The sequence below is a fragment of the Sceloporus occidentalis genome, unplaced genomic scaffold (assembly GCF_023333645.1).
Source record: "Sceloporus occidentalis isolate IW3139 unplaced genomic scaffold, rSceOcc1.0.p SCAF_1, whole genome shotgun sequence".
NCBI classification, from domain to species: domain Eukaryota; kingdom Metazoa; phylum Chordata; class Lepidosauria; order Squamata; family Phrynosomatidae; genus Sceloporus; species Sceloporus occidentalis.
The window spans coordinates 148,143,337-148,165,923 of NW_028316981.1; the positions used below are offsets into that span (position 1 = coordinate 148,143,337).

General features: G+C 40.2%; 1 protein-coding gene across 8 annotated transcripts in view; it reads right to left on the reverse strand.

The window, feature by feature from the left end:
* Window positions 1-10,546: 10,546 nt before the first annotated feature.
* Window positions 10,547-22,587, reverse strand: part of CEP112 (centrosomal protein 112) — a 402,980-nt gene continuing 390,939 nt past the window's right edge. For 6 of the 8 annotated variants that reach the window (XM_089540765.1, XM_089540791.1, XM_089540808.1 and 3 more), the window contains 3 exons: window positions 14,705-14,806; window positions 12,486-12,550; window positions 10,547-10,898 (listed from right to left, as the gene is read on the reverse strand). In XM_089540765.1, the coding sequence (XP_089396891.1) occupies window positions 10,895-10,898; window positions 12,486-12,550; window positions 14,705-14,806 (171 nt within the window). In that variant the 3' untranslated portion in view covers window positions 10,547-10,894. Of the gene's footprint in view, window positions 10,899-12,481; window positions 12,551-14,704; window positions 14,807-22,587 lie in introns of those variants that run through there. The other 2 variants (XM_089540782.1, XM_089540827.1) reach the window with 2 other exon arrangements.

Consider the following 22,587-nt stretch of genomic DNA (forward strand, 5'->3'; position numbering starts at 1 on the left):
ATTGAAACTTCTTATTGGCTAAATTTAAGGTTTATTTGTTTAATATTTATTTATTGAACCTGACAACCATATCTGCACACCATTGCTACATTCTTAAGTTGGGTCTTACTAAATACTCACCAAAGGTTAGCTTTGAAGTCTCAAATGTTAAGAGCAATAGCTGATGAAAGGAATTCTGTGTTGTTTGTTGGAGAATGTATCATAGGACAGATAGCATTTTAAAGGTAAATCAGAAAACAAACCAACCCCCAAAAGATAACATTAAACAAGCTTAAGCCAATCAGCTTGGTGCTCCTTCTCTTTCATCTTTGAAGAACTGATCCATATTAAGTTCACCGGATTTATCATTTTCATATCTTTTCATAATGTGCAATTGAATTGGAGTATCTGAGATATGTTGCTCTGGAGCTAAACCCAGGAAAGTGACTCCCCCTTTTAGACTCCAACACTTAGAATTCCTATTGCCACTGGCTATGCTGGCTAAAAGGGAGCTCAAGGAGATGTAGGCCAGAAGAGTAAGTTTTCAAAATCCTTATCCTGTTAGGGCAAGCAGCATCCATGTGGCCTCTCTTCCTCTTTGCTGTTCCAGAAGAGAAGCTTTATTAACTATGAAAGCATTGAAGACAAGCTTTGTGTGAACAGGCTGCATGCTCATTCCAGGAACAGCTTTTTAAAAATGGGAGTGAGAAGGTCATAGCACTTCATTAAACTGCTTCACACTTTCAATTTGTGGGAAAGTGATATTGCCTCCTAATACAGTAGACCCTCGTATCGACTGGCGTTTGTTTCCTTCCAGGACCCCGTGGATACCAATAACCTGCAATGCTCAAGTCCCATGATACACAGTGGTGTAGTTAAACGATGTTTCTTATATAAAATGGCAAAATCAAGGCTTGTGTTATAGATTTGTGTGTGTGTGTGAAATATTTTCAAGCCATGAATGGCTGAACCTGTGGATACAGAATCTATGGATATGGACAGTCGACTGTATCCTTTTTTGACTTTGTAAGCTATGTAAGCAGGAACGGGGATATGAAAGAACAAACAGTCTCTGCAAACCAACATGGAACATCCTACCAGCCTGTTCAAATTCAGATGCTTAAGTTAAAAATTGTGTGTAACACAAGCAAACTTGTGTTTCTTGGAAACTGCAAATAAGTTAAGCTAATAGTGGCAATACTCCATTGAATGAAGCATAAATTACTGCTGCAGGTTCAGCATTTGAAGGGGGCAACCCCTTTCCATTACACATTTTTCTCTCTCTTCATTTTTTATATGTAGGGAATGCATTTCTGATTATTATGAGAGATCATACTAACCAATCTCATGTAGATTTAAACATGCATTTTCCGTTACACTTTGATTTCATTATGTCCCCACTGATTTCATCATGATTGCATTTGGGAATTAATTGTTACCTTCCAAATTTCTAGAAACTATTATTTGAATTAAAAGCTTGTGTGTTTTGTGCATTTCCTGCTCCATTATCCATTTCATGAAGACAACCTTTGCCCTGTCAAATAAGGCATCTGAAGACACACTGAAAAGCTGTATTTTCAACACCCAGGAGATACTACCAGAGCTGTGGGAAGCTTTCCCAGCATAGAGAGGCACTTTGAAAACATTGTTAGAGCCAAACTGGTAAGTGGGACAATTCACACTTTGTGGGCTGGGATAGCACCAGCTGAGCCAACCCCATTGGCACCTGGAATGACCAAATGGTCAGAACTGGGAGCAAAGTCTATAAAATTGTAAAAGGATGCTATGTGAATCAAAATATTCCAAGGTATCGCAGCTGTGACTCAGTGAAAACAAAATGTGTGTGCCTGTATGTGTAATTGCAAGTAATTGTATTTTCCCATGTATATTTATCAAAGAAATTCACCTGGCAAAGTTCCAGTAGAAGATACAGCTCCAAAAGAAAATACAACTAATACTGAAGGCTCTGCTCTTCCATCCTTTTCTCTTTTTTTTCTGTCACAAAGGAGGAACTCTGAATAGTACCTTCTTTCTTTCTCAAGGGATGCTTAAATCCATTTCCTGTCAGAAGGCTTCTGATGTAGAGGACAGGAGGGGTCCGGATTGTATCTGTACAATGTAGGTTTAGAAGACCTCTGTAAATACTGATTAGGGGGAAAAAAGCCAGAGAAACACACAACTAATTTTAATGGGCTTTGGGCCTCCCAGACCTAAAGGGAATGATGTGAAGGATGGAATATGCTTGTGCAACACCGGATTTAAAAAAGGAAGGAAGGGAAAAACGCAGTGAAACTACCAACAGTACAAAAGCCAAACTGATTTTAAATGGGCTTTGTGTTATTATATTTAAAACTGATTGTGCATTTCTTCAACTCACTATTTCTACACTCTTTGAGAATGTACTTTAAAGAGCCAACTTTCTTTTAATGACAAGCCATAAAGAGGAATTTTTTTTCCTCACAAAAAATATCAAAGCTGAGCGAAGATGAGACTTTTAAAAAGGGAACTATGAATTAGAATGACCTTGTGTTCTGAAACTTTTTCACACGTTGCTTGATGTTCTCAGTTCCCTTTCAGCCCCTCAAAACCAGACTGAGTGCAGGCGCCTTTGGCAAATTAAGACTTGAGAGGGCAGAGAAGGGTTTTACAGAGAACTCATAATCTCACTGCATTATCTATTGGAACTGCTTAGCATCAAGGGTGCCCTGTGTTTTTCAGGGTAACCTTTAGCAGTTATTAAAGCAATCACAAACATTTTCTTCCTGTCAGAGTTGGAGCCCTCTCTACTAGGAGCAAAGTTTGAACACAGCATGAATCCCTGAAGTTGTTTTTATAAGAGAGTTGGACAACTAACAAGAAGAGTGCATCAGCTTTGTTCCAAGAGGAACAAAAAAAACCACACCATGTTGCAATTAAAGCACGGTTGTATGGTTCATAGCCAAGAAAGGGGCAATGATATTTCAACTGTATGAAAAATGAACATATTTGATACATGAGTAACACAAGAAAAGTCACTAGCAGGGAAACAAGATTTCACTTAAGTGAAAACAGCGCTATCTATTCTAATGGAAAAGTTCAGTCATTTATCTTTTTAGGGAAAAACAACAACACATATTGTGCATAACTAAGCAACTTGAAGCATCAGCAGCCAAAGTGCAAAGCAAGATCTGTTCTGTAATCAGAGAATTGATTGTAAACATTAAAGATTGTGAAGATCTTGAGATTAACTGTATTTGTGAGAAGATGCCACATAAGGAAACAGAAAGACTTATTTGCAGATTAAAAAATATTGAGTACCTTAGTGTTTTTTGTTGATTACCTAGAAGAAAAAAACTGTTTTAAAACACAGATTAAAGAGTTTAAGGACCAAACTAGATATAATGGCAGAAGAAAAGTTTAATTGTGATCTTTCCACTATCTGATCATCATTTAATCTCCTTTGCTCTCACTTATACTCCTCCTCCTCGTCATACTGTTCAACGCCATTTTCGTGATCTTCAATCTGTTGACTCTAACCATCTTGGTCTGACCCTGGTTTCATCTCTCTCTTCCCTAAATCTCGGGGATTCTGCTGATTCAGCAATGTCTTTATTTAACTCCACTCTTTCCTCAACTCTTGACCATTTTGCCCCTGTCTCTGTACGCACTTCTTCCTCTAAGACTAGGCCTCAGCCCTGGCTTACCCCCAACATTAAGTTTCTCCGGTCCTGCTCTAGAGCGGCCGAACGTCTTTGGAGAAAGTCCAAACAGTGGGCTGACTTTATCCACTTCAAATTTGTTCTTTCGTCCTTCTCATGCGCCCTCTCTATGGCAAAACAAAATTATTACAAATCATTGATCTCTGCCAATGAGAGGTGCCCGCAGCATTTGTTCTCCATCTTCAACACTTTGCTTAAACCTCCCTCTCCTCCAGTCTCTTCATCATTCTCTCCTAATGACTTTGCTAATTATTTCATCTCTAAGATGTCCACTATTCGCTCTGAGATAGTCCCCCCTGATTCTTCTTCTGCTCATAATCTTCTAACGCCCTCGCCTAAAAAATTTTCTGTGTTTCCTCCTGCCTCTTTGGATAAACTCTCTACACTTCTGAACTCTTCCAAACCTGCAACCTGTCCTCCTGATCCAATTCCTACTCGTCTTCTAATTTCTATAGCTCCCTCCTTTCTGCCCTCGCTTCTCCATATCTTCAATCTCTCTCTCTCTACAGGCTCCTTCCCGTCAGACTTCAAACATGCTCTCATTTCCCCAATTCTGAAAAATCCTTCTCTTGACCCCTCCTCTTTGTCTAGCTATCGTCTGATTTCTCTTCTTCCCTTTCTTTCTAAGGTTTTGGAACGAGTTGTTTATTCTCGCTGTCTCGAGTTTCTTGAAGGCAACTCCATTCTCGATCCCTTTCAGTCTGGTTTCTGCCTAAGGCATTCCACAGAGACAGCTCTCACTAAGATCTCGAATGACCTTTTACAGGCCAAGGCTAATGGCCTTTACTCTGTTCTCATCCTTCTTGATTTGTCTGCAGCCTTTGACACCATTGATCACTGTCTCCTAATTGACATACTCTCTGACCTTGGGTTCTCAGACTCTGTTCTTGACTGGTTTAGATCTTATTTGTCTGGCAGATCTTTTGCAGTGGTTGCAGGGGGCCAGACTTCTTCTCCTGTTCCCTTATCTGTTGGAGTTCCCCAGGGCTCTGTTCTGGGTCCCCTTCTGTTTTCTCTCTACACACTATCCTTAGGAAAACTCATTAGCTCTTTTGGCTTTTCCTACCATCTGTATGCCGATGACACCCAGTTGTATCTTTCCACCCCTGACCTTTCTCCAAGGCTTGAACAACAAGTTTCATCTTGTCTCACAGCTGTCTCGCAGTGGATGCGCCATCAGCGCTTGAAGCTCAACGTGTCCAAGACAGAGCTTCTTGTCTTTCCTCCTAAGTCCGCCCTTCAACACTCCTTTTCTGTCTCTGTGGACAACATTTCTATTCAACCAGTCCAGCAAGCCCACAATCTTGGTTTTATCTTTGACTCTTCTCTGTCGTGTATCCCTCAGATCCAGACCACAGCCAAGGCTTGTAGATTCTTTTTGTACAATATTACCAAAATCCAACCATATCTCTCCGCCTCTACTGCCAAGATCCTGGTCCATGCCCTAGTGATCTCACGACTTGATTACTGTAACGTCCTCCTGGCTGGGCTTCCTCTTTCTCACCTCCGTCCTTTAATCTCTGTCCAGCATTCAGCTGCACGCATTATCACATCCGCCCACCGCTCTGACCACATCTCTCCTGTGTTGGCATCCCTTCACTGGCTCCCCCTCCCTTTCCGCATTCAGTATAAGCTCCTACTGTTGACGTTTAAAGCCCTCCATGGGTTGGCCCCTCCTTACTTATCAGACCTTCTTTCTCCTCACCTTCCCACCAGGGCCCTCCGTTCTGGTAGTCAAGGTCTGCTGTCCCAGCCCAGGATTTCCTCTGCCCCATCTCGAATTCGCCCCTTTTCACTCGCTGCCCCTCACTCTTGGAACCTTCTTCCCCCACGAGCAAGAGCCATCACTTCTCTAACCAGCTTCAAAACGGAGTTGAAGACCATCCAGTTCAGAGAAGCGTTCCCAGCCATTGCATAATTGTCGCTTGCTATTTGATGTTCCTTTGTTGCCTGTTTTATTGAATCATTTCCTGTATTGCTATGTCCTTCCTCCAGTCCATCTCCCCTGATCCAGGCCTCAGAGGTAGAGAAGAACTGTTGGCCCTCATCCCCTTCCCCTTCCCCTTTTGTGTCGTGTCTTCTTTAGATTGTAAGTCTTAGGGCAGGGAACCGTCCAATTAAAAAGATTGTATGTACAGCGCTGTGTAAATTTACAGCGCTTTATAAATAAAGGTTAATAATAATAATAATATAGCCATGTAATGTATTAAGTGGGAGCAGTCAAGAGTTCATCCTAGATAATGAGAATCTTGAAATAGTCAATAGATCAAATATTGATTGGAACAGTGACTGCAGTCAAGAAATTGGAAGAAGACTAGGATTGGGAAGGGAAGCTATGAAAGAACTGGACAAGATCCTAAAGCATAAAGATATTGATCTGAACACCAAAGGGAGGATCATCCAAGCCACTGTATTCCCTGTCAACATGTACAGATGTGAAAACTGGACAGTGAAGAAAGCCAATAGCAAGAAAATCAACTCATTTGAGATGTGGTGCAGGAGAAGGGTGTTAAGGATACCATGGATGGCCAAAGAGATAAAGAAATGGGCTCTAGAACAGATCAAGCCTGAACTATCTCTGGAAGCCAAGATGATGAAACTGAGACCGTCATACTCCAGCCACATCATGAGAAAGCATGACTCACTAGAAAAGACAATAATGCTAGGAAAGGTGAAGGGCAGTAGAAAGAGAGGAAGACCACAGGCCAGATGGATAGACTCCATCAAGGAGGTCATGGTATGCACCTGGAGGATCTGAGCAGGGCAGCTGAAGACAGGAGACTAGGACCCGGAGCAATGGATGCAAGCTCTAGGAAAAGAGATTCCACCTCAACATTAGGAGGAACTTCCTGACAGTAAGGGCTGTTCGACAGTGGAACAAACTCCCTCGGAGTGTAGTGGAGTCTCCTTCTTTGGAGGTCTTTAAGCAGAGGCTGGATGGCCATCTGTTGGGGATGCTTTGATTGAGATTTCCTGCATGGCAGGGGGTTGGACTGGATGGCCCTTGCGGTCTCTTTCAACTCTATGATTCTATGATTCTACAGGGGGCTTGAAGGTATCTCATTCACAGGGTTACCATGAGTTTGGGCTGACTCAAGGGCAGTTAACAACAGTTTAGCAGAGTGCAGGACCTTGATACTGTACCATCTTATTCCACGTTCTCTTCTGAATTTTGTTGCCTTTCCCATGCCCTTCAACTAGCTGCCTAGAGAGAGTGTGGATGATCACATTTCATCTGTGTATGTACTCAATCCTCACTCTTTACGTTCCTACCATCCTACGGAGGATCCTTTAAAGTAGCCTTCTTCAACCTATTGCTTTTCGGACTCCAACTTCCATCAATCCTAGCTAACATAGTCAGTAGTTAGGAATGCTTGGAGCTGGTAGTTTAAAACTTCTGAAGAGCATCAGACTGGGTAAGACTGCTTTACAATGACATATTTAACTTGTGAAGCTATGTCTTCTCAATAGCTCTAGACACTTAACAGCTCCAGATATTTAAAAGGGGTATGGCATAGTTTAAGGGCTGGCTAGATAATACATGTGAAATTCATAGAATCATAGAATCCTAGAGTTGGAAGAGGCCACAAGGGCCATCCAGTCCAACCCCATTCTGCCATACAGGGACTCTTAATCAAAGGCGGGGTACAGACCGCCGCCAGTAGGTCCGCGGGGGAGCCGGAGCCTTCAGACGGCCCGACTCCCGCGCGGACCGAAAAAGAAGCTCCAAAATGGAGCTTCTTTTACCGTCGCGTTTGCGACGTAGCGAGGCGCCAGGGGCGCGCTCGCTACGTCACAAGCGGCGCGACGCGTACGGACGCTCAGCGTCCGATACGCAAAGATGGCGGCGCCCATGTGGAAGGGGCGCCGCCATCTTGTACGTACAGAATACGTACTAGGGTTAGGGAGGTGCGGAAGCACCGCCCCTTCCTAACCCTAGTACGTATTCTATACGTACTAAATGGCGGTATGTATCCCGCCAAAGTATTCCCGACAGATGGTCATCCAGCCTCTGTTTAAAGACTTCCACTGAAGGAGACTCCACTACACTCCGAGGAAGAGTGTTCCACTGTCAAACAGCCCTTACTGTCAGGACGTTCCTCCTAATGTTGAGCTGGAATCTCTTTTCCTGTAGCTTGCAGCCATTGTTCTGGGTCCTGTTCTCTGGAGCAGCAGAAAACAAGCTTGCTCCCTCCTCATTATGACATCCCTTCAAGTATTTAAACAGGGCTATCATATAGCCTCTTAACCTTCTCTTCTCCAGACTAAACATCCCCAGCTCCCTAAGTCGTTCCTCATAGGGCATGGTTTCAAGACCCTTCACCATTTTAGTCACCCTCCTTTGGACACGCTTCAGTTTCTCAACATCCTTTTTGAATTGTGGTGCCCAGAACTGGACACAGTATTCCAGGTGGGGCCTGACCAAAGCAGAATACAGTGGCACTATTACTTCCCTTGATCTAGACACTACTTCTATTGATGCAGCAGCCTAAGATCGCATTGGCCTTTTTAGCTGCTGCATTGCACTGTTGACTCATGTTCAACTTGTGGTCTACTTGGACTCCTAGATGCCTTTCATATGTAGTCTCATTCAGCCAGGTGTCCCCCATCCTATATTTGTGCATTTCATTTTTCCAGCCTAAGTGGAGTACCTTATATTTCTCCGGGTTGAATTTCATTTTGTTAGCTATGGCCCAGCTTTCTAGTCTACTCAGGTCATTTTGAATTTTGATCCTGTCCTCTGGGGTGTTAGTTACTCCTCCTAATTCGGTGTCATCTGCAAATTTGCTGACTATCCCCCAATTCTGTCATCCAAGTCATTGATAAAGATGTTGAATAGCACTGGGCCCAGGACAGACCCCTGTAGGCTCCCACTGGTCACTTCCCTCCAGGATGAAAAGGAGCCATTGTTGAGCACCCTTTGGGTTTGGCTGGTCAAGCAATTACAAATCCATGTAATAGTTACCTTGTCTAGCTCACATTTTACAACCTTGTTTGCAAGAATGTCATGGGGAATTATTTGAACACTTTAAAGCACTGCATAAATGTTAAGTATTATCGTTACTTCCCATAATAAATTGTCCATCTAGTATCTCATGTTTCACTTCTGCAACATTTTGTACTTTGGTATTGGAGTATAGTAGAGAACCAAGAGTGTGCAGCAGTTTGAATGCTGTACTAGGACACTGGGAGACCAGGGTTCAAATCGCTGCTTGATCATGGAAACTCATTAGGGCCTGTTACAGACTGCCAAAATAAAGCTGCTTCGGATCTCTTTGGAGGTATGCTGTTTAAATGATGCATGCATCCTAAGAATCCGGAAGCTGCACCAAAGCTGCACTCCAGTGCTTAGGAATGGAGTGTGGCTTTGGTGCAACCTCCGGACTCTTAGGACCCATGCATCATTTAAATAGCATACCTCCAAAGAGACCCGAAGCAGCTTATTTTGGCAGTCTGTAACAGGCCTAGGTAACCTTAGGCAAGTCACACTATCAGCCTTGAAGGAAGGCAAAACCCCTCTGAACAAATGTAGCCAAGAAAACTCTGTGATAGGGCCACCTTTGGGTCACCATAAGTTGGGAAATGACTTGAAGGTACACAATATATCAGTTTGAGCACAATGCTGCTACTCCCATTGTGAGGGGCTCAGGGGAATATTATTTACTACATGTACCTTTATTGTACATGTATAAAAACGAAGTGGAGCTTAGTCTTTGCCCAGTCAATTTTAAAATATATTTTAGAGTAGACGTGGGGAACCTGTGGCCTTCCATATTTTGCTGGGTTAAAACTTCCAGCATCTTTGATTACAATGACCAGAGAAGGAATCCAACAACCACTGTTGTGAAGTGACACAATTCAAAGGTTGTGTGTCACTTCACAACTGATTTGTGAATCTTGAACTCAGAAACAAATGGTAGCATTTTATATTAAGGACCTAAATACCCCAAAGGCACCAGAACCTATCTGAACTTGGAAGCTAAATAGGGTCAGCCCTTGTTAGTACTTGGATGGGAGACCACCAACAAATACCAGGTGTGGTAGGCTATATTTCAGAAGAAAGAACTGGAAAAACAACCTCTTGCCTAAGAGAACTCTGTGAAATTCATGGAGTTGTTATACGTTGACTGGTGACTTGAAGGCATACATGCACAAATACATGTTATGTTAACATTTTGTACTTGGATTTTAAAGTTATAAAATACTCAGTTTTGTATCCTTTAAGTTTAAAATGTTTTAATTTGTCCAAAATACTGCCTCTTCCTGTTTCATGAGTTTAGTACACTCTTTAGGCATGTTGTATGTAAGCAGTGCATTGTAATGTTAATGTTAGCACTTCATTTTCTAGGCCTGATTTTCTTCTATTAACTTCAAGAAATCTATGCTGATTATCAGAGGCATGGAGAAAGGAATTATTTTAGGTACACACCACTTCTACAGAATTTTCACACCTGACACTTAAGTAGGAAAATGTATCTATAATGTGTATAAACCGATGGAAAAGTTTCACTGTCAAGACTGTGCTTAAAACCTAAACTGCATTATTTACAACTGACCCATTCCAGGGTAAAATATGTTCTTACTGTCCTTTGAGAAAGCCTTGAGTCAGGTACCAAAAACAATGATTATGGCCAATTATACACTTTCTATATACACAAAAGTGTTTCCTAACAAACGCACCATGACTTGTCTGTGAAAATGTGAAACTTTGCAGATATATTTACTGTACATGATATGTTGTTGAAAATGAAAAAAATGTAGAAACAAAAATGTAGAAAAATATTTTAATAACATGTTTTCATGTGAACATGAAAATAATGCCACATATGTTCTAATACATTTTGGACAATATAATGATGATGATGAGTATAATAAGGACATGATTCTTAGCATGCGTAAAAAGCGAATAAATTGTATCAAGAAGCCAATAACAAAAACAATATGAGCAAACAAAATTAAAATTTTCAGTGAGTATATTGATAAATAAAAGTATTGTATATATCAAAAGCATAAATATATATTATAATGATAAAATAATTCAAGTTAGTGATAACTTAAAATACGTTACGAATGAGAGATGGGCTTTCTTAGAGTTGATTATTTTGTCTGCTTTAACAAGAGCCAATGATCTCTCAGATTAGTTCACAAGATCCAAATCTTCAAACCTGCTGAAAGTAGTCCAGTTGACACTTGAACAAATCAGTCAGCTCCAGCAGTTACCTGAAAAAGAAAAAGTCAACATTAGAGAGCCAGCATAGTATACTGCTTTAAGGACTGGACAAGGACTCAAGACCAGGGTTCAAATCCTTGCTCGGCCATGGGAACAAATGGGATGGCCGCTGGGCAAGTCATACTCTCTCAGCCTCAGAAGAAAGTAGAGGAAAACCTCTTCTGAACAAAGTTGCCAAGAAAACCCCATGACAGTTTTGCCTTGGGGTTGCCATGGGATGGCACACTACAACATTAGTCATACATTTACCTTGTTTTATCAGGAACCTTCCTACTTCCTAGGGCCAGTATACTAAAGAAGGCCCCACAGTATCAGACAATGTTATGAGGGTTTTTACTGATAAATTATGAGTAGCACCCTGGATTTGATCTAGAGTGTACAAGGCAATGGTTGGGATTAAAATGGGCCACTTTCATGGTGGGGCATTTGGAGGGCATTTTTCTCCTTATAGCCTATTGCTCTGAAAAGCAGGTACTAAACAATGAATGGCAGCTAGGACAGTGTGAAAAAACACATCCTGAAAGAGAAATTGGCACCAAGGTCATATATGGGATGCTTTAAATGACACTCTGGGCCAGTGTACAAAACAGTGAGAAACATCTGCTGCACTTTGATGTAAATACACAGTTGCACTTGGGTTGCTATAGACAGTGAGTTTAAAGGGGCTGGCCAAGTATCTGCAATGCAGCATCAGGTATTGTTGGGTTCAGATCGTCATGTATTTCCCACACTGGTAACCATGGTTTCCAGGTTTGGGCTCAATGGAAAAAGGAGCATTAATTAATGCTGGAAGTCTCCAATTGCAGTGTGCACAGGCGTGTAGCTTACATATTCCTTGGCTTAATAAAATGAGATAATATTATGTCTAAACCAGGCCACAAACTCATACAAAGGTTAACATCATATTGCTGCTGATGCTATCAATGTCTGTGGAATAACTTGTCAAGAAGATCTGACAGAATCCTACATTCACATTACAGTCACATCTTATACGGAGTTTCAGTTTCCACAGGATTTGCATATCCGGCTGCCCTGCAGAACTGTTGAGTGATTGGTGACTCTCTTTCAGTGTGACATCACCTGGAAGGTCCCTTTTACTTAATTACCAGGGTGAGTCACTTGCTTCTAAGGGCACAGAGCGCCCTTGTGCTGCTCTTGCAACATTTGTGGACATTTATTCATGATGGTGTAAATATCAAAGTAAAGGTAAAGTGGGTGAAGATCTGGTGCTTTGAAGATACAATCTGTAATATTACAAATTGCATCACCTTCCTTTATCTTAAAAGGCAGTGCGGCACCTCCGCATACCTGCAGCTGTGTGCTGAGCTGTTGTCTCATCATGAAGGCAGAGGCAAGGCCCAGGCTTGCAGTACACCTGCAAGTTCTCATCTTGCTCTAATGCTACTTACAAAGCACCAAAGGGATGGGAGGTGGGGAAATGTTCTGCAGATGCTCTCTTTACTGAAAAGCAAGATGCTTTCACACCGCCACCATACTGAAGTTATTGTCATTGCACTTTGCAACTCTCCAGCCTCAGGTGTGTAGCATTACAATCTGAGTAGGTGGCATCAGTTTACCTTCTGGTACGGTATGTGCTCAGTTCCTCCTGCAGGATGGATGCTCTTTTTTGAAGAAAATTTACCTAGCAAAAAACAACAACAGCTATTATGACAAATGAGCTCCAACTATACAAAAGACTAATGAACAGGAGGCATGGCTGTGGTTTCTCAGATATCTATTCATCTTTTTATTCTTTAAATTCAATGTATGACCTCATTATCTGTACCTATTATCTACAGGTTGACCTCAGTGTTTCTGATATTGTGTAAAGGAAACAGCCTGAACATTTCCATAATTGAATGACATTTTCTGACAATATACCTCTTGGGCAAAAAAAGGTCAGGCAGAACTGTTTTACTTTTTAAAAACTGAAGCTTAGAAGATACTTACAAGGGTCTCAGTAATTTAGGAGGTGAACAGGTCCTACAATTTCTATCGTTCTATAATTCTTATGTCACTGTTAAAACAAATATATCACAGACAACACGTAATAATTTGCTTTACATTTTCTGTTTGGTAAAAAAAAAACCCACATCAGGGACCGAAATGCTCACAAGGGAGGTAAAATCATAAGCACACTATAACAGTGCCTTGGTGCCATGCTAAGACATCACACAAAGAATACAGTGAAAGGTTGAGAAGGGAGGAGGAGGAGCAGGCCAACATATTTTAAACATAAGCAAAGCTTTGTTTGAGAAGTGAATGTTTCCTATTTGTTCATTGTTAATGCTGCTTGGTTGGTACTTTTGCCCAGCCAAGCCCTCTCATTCCTCTGGAACAATTAATAACCCTGACAGGTGCAAGGATTCCACTGCTGTTTCTGTCTGATTTTTTTTTTTTTTTTTTGAAGCAGGAATTTCAACAATTTTCAAAGAAGAGGACACCTGTGCTTCAGAAGGGAGCATTGCTCACTGAACAGTCTGTAGCTGGCTACTGTTATTTCACTGCACATGCAGCTGCCAGCTATGCTTTTCTATGTTAACTCCCACTTTCAGAAGTCTGGAGTGACTTTTACTCCTTTGAAAAGCTGTCTATGCTAACAGAAGCCCTGCAGGTGGAAATCACACACACACGCAGACCAGCTCCAAATATACTTTACTGGAAGCTGGGATTTTTCAGTTGTCATCACCAGAATGTTTTGCACTAAGCATAATTACAGTATTAGAGAAGTCACACTTAATAGCTAGAAACAGGTTTTCTAGGCAAATTCTCAAACCTTGTATTCGGCTATTGTAATGACAATGCTGGCTGGAAAAGACAGCCAGTAGAAAATACTTCTTACTAGCATCTGCACAAGTAATAATACACATAAAACCCTGGACACCATGAACAAGAATGCTTTTCTAATGGCAGTTTCATTATGAGACATGCTACTAAAGGAAATACCCCCATATATATTTTTTCTACTGCAAGCAAACTGCTGTCAATCTTCTTCCTTGAAAAGTGTGTGTGTACTGTGGAAAAATGTGAACACAGATTGGAGGTCTTCCCATTTTCAGAATTTCCTGAACCCACAATCCAATAGCTTATGTGTCAGAAATTAAAGACAGTCATAGGACACCAATTAAAATAGCCTTATTTCAAGCTTTACTAAATGTACATGAGCCAAAAGACAGGTTTTCTCATAATGTTGCAATTCATTTAACAAATATCAATTTGACTTTTTGGTATGTACAGGCACCAAGTATTTCAGGTAGCTCCAAGTAGGTCACAAGTGCCTGGTAAAGGTTCCTGATTTAAAAGGAATTTGAATATTACAAGGTTGGAATGCTTGTTGAACACTCAACAATGAACTGAAAATTAGAACTGGACCATGTTCTAGTGCCCTGTAAATTCTTGGGAATTCTTGAGTGCAATCTCAACATTCTGCTTGCACTCACAAAAGCATGCAGGGGTAAGCAGTGGAAGCATCTTTTCTTACATGCAAAGAAAAAAATGCCTTCAGTGCTGGGGAATCCTGGGAATTGTACTTTATTGTGGCACCAGAGCTCTCTCACAAAGAAGGCTAAATGTCTCACAAAACTACAGTCCAGAGCATTTGCTAGCATTGAGCAAAGGCAGTTAAAGCGGTCTCAAACTGGATGATTTTTGCAGTGTGTTTTGGACCCAAGACTACATGGTGGCCAAACATTGTTGCTAACACCAGCACACCAGTAGGTCAGCCGTCGTGTCTTTGAATAACCACACCTTGTGAGAGATTGCTAGCACTCCAAGCTAACTAACTTTAAGGTTTTACCTGAGATTTTAGTGAAAGAATCGTATCTTCAAGTTCTTGTCTCAGAGATGCTGGCATCAGACCTTTAAGTTTGGTTTCATATTCTTGGCGTACAAAAGTTATCTGAAACAAACAAACAAAAAAAGCAAGCATTGTCATAGCAAAGAAAAGGTCAACTACTTAAGATTATTTGGGAACAGTCACAGCCTACTTTCTCCAGTTTGTGCTCCATATTGAAGGAACCTATATCCAAGAACATATGGACATATGAGAAAATAGTTTTGCTGTATTCCATTAAAGTGAAAAAACCCCTCAATATCCTCCTATAGTACTGAAGATGCACTTCTCCCCCTTTGATCAGCTAGTGCCCTCCAGATGTTTTGGATTACAGCCTCTATCATTATTCATGATCTTGGGGCTAGGGCCAATGAGGATTGAGGTCCAAAACCTCTATAGGGCACTAAATTGCAGAAAACAAATGAATAATGAATGGGACATAACTACAACTACAATCTCAAGTAATGTCAGAAATTTTATCAAGGATTCTGGCACTAGACATTGTTCTATGGTGTCTCTCTCCTTAGAATGCTTCATCACTCTCCACCCCAGCCACCATCTGAACAAATTATTGCAAGACAACTCTTGCTCAGTCCTCCTAGTCATCTCCTACTCCCCACATTTCACTCTTCATTCATTCACTATGGGATCCATTCTTTTTTTTTTTTAACAAGTGTGCTCCAAACACTGTTTTTTCTCTCTTCTGACAGCAAAAATGGAGTAGCAGCTTTCTTTGGAAAAGTATCCCCTTCTGAACACTCAGGATAGTGATAATAGTGGTTTTATGTTGTCTGTTGTTTTGCTCCTGGGGTTGGCTATTCATTTTGCATCTTATACATTTTGAGACTATCTTCCAGTGCTATTACCTGCTGAGTAATAGAACAAAAAAGCTAATTATAGGCAACTCAGACCTTTAAAGAAGTTTACTCAGGAAGAAATTGTTTTTAACCCAACAAGATATTTCCCTTGATGCATTGTCATGGATCATTTTCCAATTACTGTATATACTTGACTGTAAGTCGAGAAATTTATGCCCCAAAATTGACCCTAAAATCTGGGGCAAATACACCAGTAGTGCTTAGAAGCAAGCCCAACACCCCAATCTCCATTGAACATCAATTCTTTCCCCTCCAGTCTTTCTCTGCTCCATTTTGTAAGCCCTGGCTTCCTAAGGAAAGACTTCTCCATTTAAATCCACTTGCTTCTCCCTCTGGTCTGTTTGCAAGCTTTTGCTTCCTATGGAAAAAAAATCCCATTTAAATCCACTTCCTTCTTTCTCTGTCTGGCCCATTTTGCAAGCCTATTGCTTCCTATGGAAAAACCTCTCCCTTTAAATCCACTTGCTCCTCTCTCTGGTCTGTTTTGCAAGTCTTTCCTTCCCATGGAAAATCCTCTCCATTTAAATCCACTTGCATCTCTCTCTGGTCTGTTTTGCAAGCCTTTGCTTCCTATGGAAAAAAACTCTCAGTTTAAAATGACTTGCTTCTGCTCCAGTCTATTTTGCAAGACCTGGTTTCCTATGGAAACAACTCTCCGTTTAAATCCACTTGCTTCCTTTCTCAATCCGATGTTAAAACCTCTCTTCCAGCACCTGGGAATCAATTGGGAGAAGTCCAGAGACGGAGGAGGATGGACGGAAGTGGTATTTCCCCCTTTCCATCCTTTGTTAGAGCCCCCTAAGTTTTACCCTCAACTTTTTTACAGGTCATATCAAAATCCAGGATTTTGACCCTGAAACCTTCCCTTGACTTATACATGAGGTTGACATGTACACGGGCATATATAGTACATTACTGGAAGCTAAGCCAAAATGATTTGGTTTAATATTTCCCCATTCTGTGGCCTAACAATTCTCTGAAAGGATACATATAAATAAACTCCCATTCTTGTAGACAATTATTTTTCCTTTTTTCTTGTACAGAAAATAGAGGCAAATTTGATGTCACAAATACAGGCTTCCATCAGTGACCTCACATTCTTTTCTAAGAATTCTAAGTTTCATTCTAAGTTTCTGTATTCCATGAGATCACAAACCAGTTCCAGCTATATTTGGAAAAATTCTCTAGGCATTTGCAAGACCCTGTGGCCTCTTTCTGTAGTTAAGGGTGAACAATATGGAAATACAAAGCTGTTAAAATATACAACCGCTTAGGAAGGTGGTTCAGGGAGAAAGAGAAGGGTTATGTCTTTCCTTCAGGCTAGGGCCTTTTCCTCCCTTGACTAATTTTGTGCTGCTGCTATGAATCAGCTTACCTGCAGAAAAGACATTCCTAGGGAAGAGAAAGCAAAGGTCTAGCCGTCAGGCAACAGCCATCAGGTCTTCCCATCTTGCCTGCTCTACAGGAAACCTGGGGGTGAGCACTGCAGCAAGCCCAGGTCTTGACTGAATGTAGCTACTCAAAAAGCAAAACTTTAAAATAAAAGATGTATAGGTTTTTGTGGTTTTTTGGGGGGATATATGGCCATGTTCTGAAAGAATTTATCCCTGATGTTTCACCTGCATCCATCCATGCATCTTTGAAGATACCAGCCACAGATGCAGGTGAAATGTCAGGACTAAATTCCTCCAGAGCACAGCCACATACCCCAAAAGACCCACAAAAAAACTATGGATGCTGGCTGTGAAAGCCTTCAACTTCACAAAAGATGTATACTTTTGAAAACTCATTTATGTTTTCACTCCCTCTACATAAGCCTGATGAAAAAGAGCATATTGTTCAAAACAATTTTATCAAAATGTTTATAGATTAGCTGATCCTGCAGAACAAGTCTAATATCTTGGTTTTCTTCTTCAATATGATACACATTTGTGCTAACGCTCTCTCTGTCCTACTGTTTCAAATTTTTAACAAGCTCCTGAAAAGATGACTACAAAGCTTCTTTAGCTAGATCTTCAGAGAATTGATTAATCAATCTTTTGTCTACAAGTAAGAAGTATATCAAAACAGATCTAAAGAAGAAGGATTCCTAGTGATAGCAACCATTTTTGTAACAGGCTTTTCAAAAGTTTGTTTTGTTAAGTGCCTTCAAGTTGACTTTGACCTGTTGCACTCCTATGAATGAGAGACCTCCAAGTGACCTCAACTGCCCTGCTCAGCTCTTGCAGACTCAGGGCCATGGCTTCCTTTATTGAGTCCATCCATACAGTCTTCTTCCTGCCTTCTACCTTATCCAGTTTTATTGTATTTTCCAGTGAGTCATGTCTTCTCATGAGCTGGTCAAAATATGACCACCTCAGTTTAGTCATTTTTGCTTCTAGGGACAGTTTGGGTCTGATTTGCTCTAGGACCCACCCATTGGTCATTTTAGCAGTCCCCTGTAATCTCAGAACTCTTCTCCAGCACCGCATCTCAAATGAGTTCTTTCCCCCCATCAGCTTTCTGCACTCTCCAGCTTTTACAACCATATGTAGACAATTCACTTGTACTTGTATCAATGCCTGTTTTTCCTAGGTCAATCCTCACTTCCTCCCCCCTCCCATTTCTTTCATATAGAAAGGGGAGGTTTCCCCTTTAGTCTAAAAGATGCTTTATAGTCAAGCAAATGGGCATGAATCAGGGTGCATGTTCACAACTTCCTCCCTTGGATCACAAAATGAAGGAAAGCAAGTAATTTGCTTTTTGTTCAATTGCTAGGCCTAGTGGCCTAGGCTCAAGCTTTTTGCTATTACTTCTTGCAGGTTGGGGTGTGTGTCCATTTTGTTCTTTCTCTTTCTTTGGAGCAGGGAGTACAAGGATCTCCCCATTTATATAGACTTCATCCAGTTCAGTCTTTCTGATTCAGTGCCCCACCTTACACCATCAGCTCACAAGAATCCACTGAAGAAGAGGGAGTGCTTTTCACGAGAACAAAAATGATACCTAGTATACAGTACATCTAACACAAAAGCTTCACATAATATTTAACCAGCTTCAGAACTGAGTTAAAGACAATACTGTTCAGAGAAGCATTTCCAGACATTACACAATTGTTATCCAATGTTATTTTAATTTGTTTTCTACTATATTTTATTGTTTGAATGTTAAGATGTATTAATATGTATCATGTTTAATTATTTTCATAGAATGTACGCCAGGGGTAAGCAATCTTTTTGAGCCGGGGGCCGGGTTGCTGTCCCTCAGACAACTGGGGGAGGGGGGGGGGCGAAGCCAAAAATTAAATATATAAATAAACCAGGACAAATGTAGGACAAAATTTTCAAATGGAAGACACTTTTTTTTTAAAAATGGAGGACACGCAAAAAAAAATTGCTGATTTTTTTAAAAAATGTTAATATAAATGCATGTTTCTGAGGCTTCTATAGACAATTGCTCCCCAAAGGCCCCGGTGGCAATCGGCAGCAGGACTGGACTGGGGCCAGTCCCAAGGCCTCGCCGGGCCGCATCCGGCCCGCGAGCCGCAGGTTGCCTACCCTTGATGTACGCCATAGGCAGGTTTACTTTATCTGTTTTAATTGATTGTATGTACAGCTCTGTGTAAATTTGCAGTGCTTTATAAATAAAGCTTAATATAATAATAATCAACACAAATCCTTGTGCAGTATTACATAATTCTAAGGGTTTGTCACAATTCATAGGAAAAGGTTCAGGAAACATACAGTACAAAGTGCAAATCTGACAGAAAGCATTTTATCCCCTCACTATACATTCATTTCATTTTTATTCATCTGCTAATATGGATGTAAATTTTATCCCAATTGCAGAAACGATGTGTGAAACCTGTGGTAATATAATGGGGGCAACCTAGCTATGCAAACTGCAAATATTCATTCCCATTTCAATTGAACAAGAAAACAGACTTGTAGTAGATTTAGAACACATTCCTGTTGAAGAGGGTATAATGGATAAAACTGACAGACTAAACAAAATATTTGAGCATTACTACATTCCAAGGCAGAGTCGTACAGTAGAGCACCAATGAATTTTGCAAACACCAAAGGGGCAAAACATTTTGCTTTACAGTTATAAACTTTGCATTTTAACACACAGCTGCCCAGATGTTCTAAGCAAAATACTATTTGGGATTTAAATACAACTTGAAAAAATAATTTCATAAATACAACCAATTATTCACTTGTCTCAAGTGATGAATTAAGATGAATAACTTGGAGCATCTCTCTATTTATGCATTTATGTATAAGAGGCATTGGTGTCCCCAACAATTCCTGAAAGGCAGGAACATACTTGAAGCACGTCAAGTCTTATTGAATCAAATCAAAACCTGACAGAAGCCAAGCCACAATGAATTTTGAGAGCAACACCAAATGAGCTGAAAAAGTTCAAATGGAGAATGTTAGGCTTGATGACTCACGTTGTACCTCTTTTAGACATGTTCAAAAATGTCCTTGAAATGGGCACAACACATTTGCCTTTTTTCTACCTCTGCTCATACTAAATAAATAGGATGACTTGAGTCACAGTATTCACTGAATGAGTTCACAGTTGCAGCAGCTGTGCAGCTCTTTTGCCAGCTAGATGAAGAAACACTTAATACTGGATTGAACAGTAATTTGGCAGTTTACTTCAAAGAGAAAATAAAACTTTGGAAGTTTGTTAAGCAGTTTGTTTGAGGTAGTCAAGGCATAACGAACACAGTTTTAAACTAAGGCTTCTTTCTGCTTTTAGTTCCTTTCATTAAATGTATCCAATTCTTGCAGTACTATTATCAAATTTGTGAATACTGTTCACCAAACTCATTAGCACACTGTAGAGTTTATTCTTTACATTTAATTATTCCTTCAAAGAATGTCCACACTCTGTATGGAGATGATGCAGTCCTTGCCCAGACTGTTTACAGGGACTAGACCCAAATCAAACTTTTAGAAAGAAACTTTTGGTGTAGTCCCCTCAGGAATGTAACAATCCAGACTACCAAGAAAATGGTTTGCACTACATGTCCCTTCGTGTGAAAAGTCCCTTCATATGTAGAAAGCTGACACCCTGGGTTGAAATGTTCTAGTCTAGTCTTCCCCTGACCTACTAGTTTTCTGTGCATAAGAAGTTTCTAAAAAGTATTTAATATTAACAAATCACAACACACATAAAGGCTATAAGACAATTGGCACAAAATGCTAACAAACAAGCAACACTTGAACAAGGTGTTTCTGCCAACAGACCCATGCCCAACCCAGTTCTTTCCAAAATCCATTAGAAACAGTCCTTCTAAAAACCATATAAACTGCGAGAAGGGAGGTGGATGTTAAGTCTAGAATTATGTGTGAAATCTCAGTGAAACAGTCCTTCTCTATTTAACCTCCAGTCAATGAGCATCTCTGAGATATCTTTTGCATTAAAGAAATACTCTTGTCTCAATTTAACAAAGATTGAACAACCTTCCAAGTTTTTCAATCTCTGTATGATTTCCATCCCAGCAGAACCCATGAGGAGAGATGGTTGGTGCTTCCAGTAAAGAGTGAAAACATGGCTATCATTTGACACAGCATTATTTGCTTCATCCCACAACACCTCTAACACAAGTGTGGTAGTGTTTTATTATATATGACCAAAGAGAATAAAATAAGTTAGTTCACTGGTTCAATGCAATATCTATTTAAAATCAACCTCTTACAGTACTCTAGTTCCTTACCTAACAGAATATTTCTGATTTCTAGTCATTAACTAGCTTTGGTTAGTACATCTATATAATTTAGACCAGGTTTGGCTGGCTTAAACCAGGTTCATTTAAACTAAATGATATATTATTATTAACCTTTATTTATAAAGTGCTGTAAATTTACACAGCGCTGTACATACAATCTTTTTAATTGGACGGTTCCCTGCCCTCAGGCTTACAATACAAATAAACAAAAGAAACGACTCCTGTTTTTTTAAAAATGATATTGATTATTTGTTGTTGTTTTTAAAAAAGTCTGGCTATTATTACTATTTTTCAACCCTCTTACTAGAACACTGACTGTTTGAATTTAAACATTTTAATAGTTTATTAACATTTGTTCTTTGTTAGGCCAGTATCCAGTATCAGTTGCTTCTTTTTAATCACTTTATTTTATTGTGCAAGAAATGCCATTCAGAAACAAATTCTTCAATTAACATAAATTCAACCAAAACAAGTTGCTTTAAAAGAGCACGTATTAAAGAACAATTATGATATAAGCTAGTGGCCATAACATCTGGAATGCATTTTGCTACTTAATATTCTGATTTAGTCATATATTGATAAGGTGAGTCCGACACATTAATGCAAAAACACTGTTTTAAACCAACCCCCATGGTTCAAATGATCCCCCCCCCATTTTTAAAATTTCCCTCCCACCCTGATTTAGGAGATTATTGCACTACCAGTTCCCACTGGAATAGATGCGGGTTATAACCATAACAGATGGATCTTATCAGACAGCCCTGTGGCCAGGCAATAGGCAGCCCATATCCAATCCAGGCTTCTCCCACATCATTTCAAGAATGGGGAAATCCTCTGTTTCTCCCTCTAATAAGCCTATTTGAAGGGAAATCATAATGAGAATGGAGCAAGCTTGTTTACTGTTGCTCCAAATTCCACTTAAACATTAGGAAGAACTTCTTGATGGTAAGAGCTGTTTGACAGTGGAATACGGGACTCTGCTTCAGAATGTGGTGGAGTCTTTCTGGAGGTTTTTAAACAGAGGCTGGATGGCCATCTAAATTTTAGGGGTCCTTTGATTGTGTATTTCTGCATAGTAGATAGTTGGACTGGATGGCCCATGAGGTCTCTTCCAACTGTATGAATCTATGATTTCTTAAATTGATGTAATTTTTCTTGTGAATAAAACTTAGGGGCATTTTCTTATGAGAAAGGGCTTAAGGGACCAACATCTCTCTTCATTTCCCCAAGATCTAATTGTTTCTGCCCAG